The 2299-nt window shown below is 39.0% G+C and overlaps 1 protein-coding gene across 1 annotated transcript; it reads right to left on the reverse strand.

Annotated features, from left to right (window-relative positions):
* Positions 1–1019: 1019 nt before the first annotated feature.
* On the reverse strand, positions 1020–1542 carry LOC130808709 (uncharacterized). Its single transcript, XM_057674178.1, has 2 exons — positions 1282–1542; positions 1020–1151 (listed from the first exon to the last, which is right to left on the reverse strand). The coding sequence occupies exons 1-2, from the start codon at positions 1540–1542 to the stop codon at positions 1020–1022; spliced, it is 393 nt and encodes a 130-aa protein (XP_057530161.1).
* Positions 1543–2299: the final 757 nt, after the last annotated feature.

Consider the following 2299-nt stretch of genomic DNA (forward strand, 5'->3'; position numbering starts at 1 on the left):
TGAGGTTGCTTAAGCATGCTTTGAAAGATGTTTCGTACACAGAAAAATCATCCATAAATACTTCCATAAAATCTTCAATAAAATCAGAGAATATGGCCATCAGAGAATATGGCCATCAGAGAATATGGCCATCATACATCGTTGGAAAATGGTGGGGGCATTGCAGAGACTGAAGGGCATCCTTCGATATGAAAAGGTCCCATAAGGACAAGTAAAAGTGGTGTTTTCCTGATCATCTGGATGGATAGAGATCTAGAAAAATCCAGAGTATCCATCTAAATAGCAAAAATATGAATGGTTTGCCAAACGTTCCAACATCTAATCTATAAAAGGAAAAGGGAAATGATCTTTACGGGTTGCTTTATCTAATTTTCTGTAATCTATGCACATTCTCCAACTCGTAACTGTTCTAGTGGATATTGATTCACCCTTATCATATTTTATAACAATCATGCCACCCTTTTTGGTCACTACCTGTACGGAGCTAACCCACCTACTATCAGAGATAGGGTAGATTATGCCTACGTCAAGTAATTTTTGAACCTCTTTTCTCACAACATCTTTCATATTAGGATTCAATCTCCTTTGAGGTTCTATAGATGTGGCATGATCCTCATCATGAAATATTCTATGCATGCAAAAAGATGGACTTATACTAGTGATATCATCTATTGAATACCCTATGACACTCTTGAAATTTTTAATCAATGCAATCAATTGGTCAAGTTGGGTATTATTTAATTCAGCATTAACAATTACTGGATAAGTTTCATTTTCTTCTAAATAATTATATTTTAATAAAGAGGGAAGGAGTTTAAAATCTACTTGAGGAGGCGTGGATCTCTCCTGTTTAACCGTCACAGAAGCCTCCAAAATTGTCTCCATCACTGGTTCCATATAGAAATTTGGTTCATCTAACAACTTCTTCAAATTTGCGGCCTCTGAGCACCTTTCATCCTCAACTCCTTCTAAGATTGACCTCAAATGGTCATCATACTGTGGATGCATAATCTCAACCCTTACTCTTCTGCTCTGTATAGTGATTCATCAGCGGGTCCTTTCATCATCGATGGAAGATGAAACTCAACGTCCTCCCCCAAGATGTTCAATGTAAGCTTCCCATTGAACATATCAAAAACAACCCGTGCAGTCTTCAAAAAATCACTCCCAAGAGTGATAGGTATGACATGATTTTAAACAATATCCATAATCACAAAATCACAAGGGACATAGAACTTCCCTATTTGAACTGGAAAATCTCAAACAACTCCAACTGGAAACCTTACTGATATCCGCATTGATCCTTTTGCATAAAGACAGCGGCATGATACTCACACTAGCTCCCAAATCAGCAAGTGCTTTATTAACCAAAACTTCGCTAAATTTGACTGCAATGGTGAAATTTCCGGGGTTAGCTTCTTTTTTCGGCACCTTGCACTCTAAGATAGCACTGCATTCTCCTCTTAGTGTTTCTATGCCTGTTTTGGGCAGCTTCCTTTTGTTAGATAATACCTCCTTCAGAAATTTTGCATAAGAAGGCATCTCCTTGATAGCATCTATGAAGGGAATGTTTATTTCAAGCTAACTCAGAACTTCTAAAAACTTTCCATATTTTTCTTCAAGCTTGAGACGCGCTAATCTCTGTAGGAAAGGAACAGGAGGTACATATACATAAGTGGTGGGCTCCTTTCTCTTCTCTGGGGCGGGTGCTAGTTGTTCCTCTTTTTCCCTCTCATCAGGTGCTTCTTCCTCTATTACCACCTCTTCTTCTTCATTCTCAACAACCATGGGTGGAGGATTATAGGTTGTGCCGCTTCTTAGTGTAACTGCATTTACATGCCCGGAGGGGCTTTTCTCGGTGTTGCTTGGCAGCTGTCCACTGGGTTCGGAAAGATTTCTTAATTACTACGCCATTTGGGCCATCATCTGATTATCAATGATTTTGTTGTGTGCTTGAACCTGCTGGATGGCACTAGAAGTATCAACATTAATCTTGGACTGAGTGGCAATAAAATTCTCCATCATGGACTCCAAATTTGATTTTTGCGGTGAGTTTTGTGGTGGATGTCTTTTCCAAACCTCGTATAATGCCTCACCATCTTTTTGATGGAATGAGGTGATATCATTACGTAGTTTAGCAGTTTTGGCTGGTGAAAAGAATTGAGCAAGGAAAGCCTTAGATAATGTCTCCCAAGTGTGATACTTGTTTGGCTCTTCAAATCTTAACCAATCTCTTGCCTCACCGCGGAGTGAGTAGGGGAAACAAATCAGCTTCATTTGTTCATCATAAATCTCCTAA

Source organism: Amaranthus tricolor, chromosome 1, assembly GCF_026212465.1.
Source record: "Amaranthus tricolor cultivar Red isolate AtriRed21 chromosome 1, ASM2621246v1, whole genome shotgun sequence".
Taxonomy (NCBI): Eukaryota; Viridiplantae; Streptophyta; class Magnoliopsida; order Caryophyllales; family Amaranthaceae; genus Amaranthus; species Amaranthus tricolor.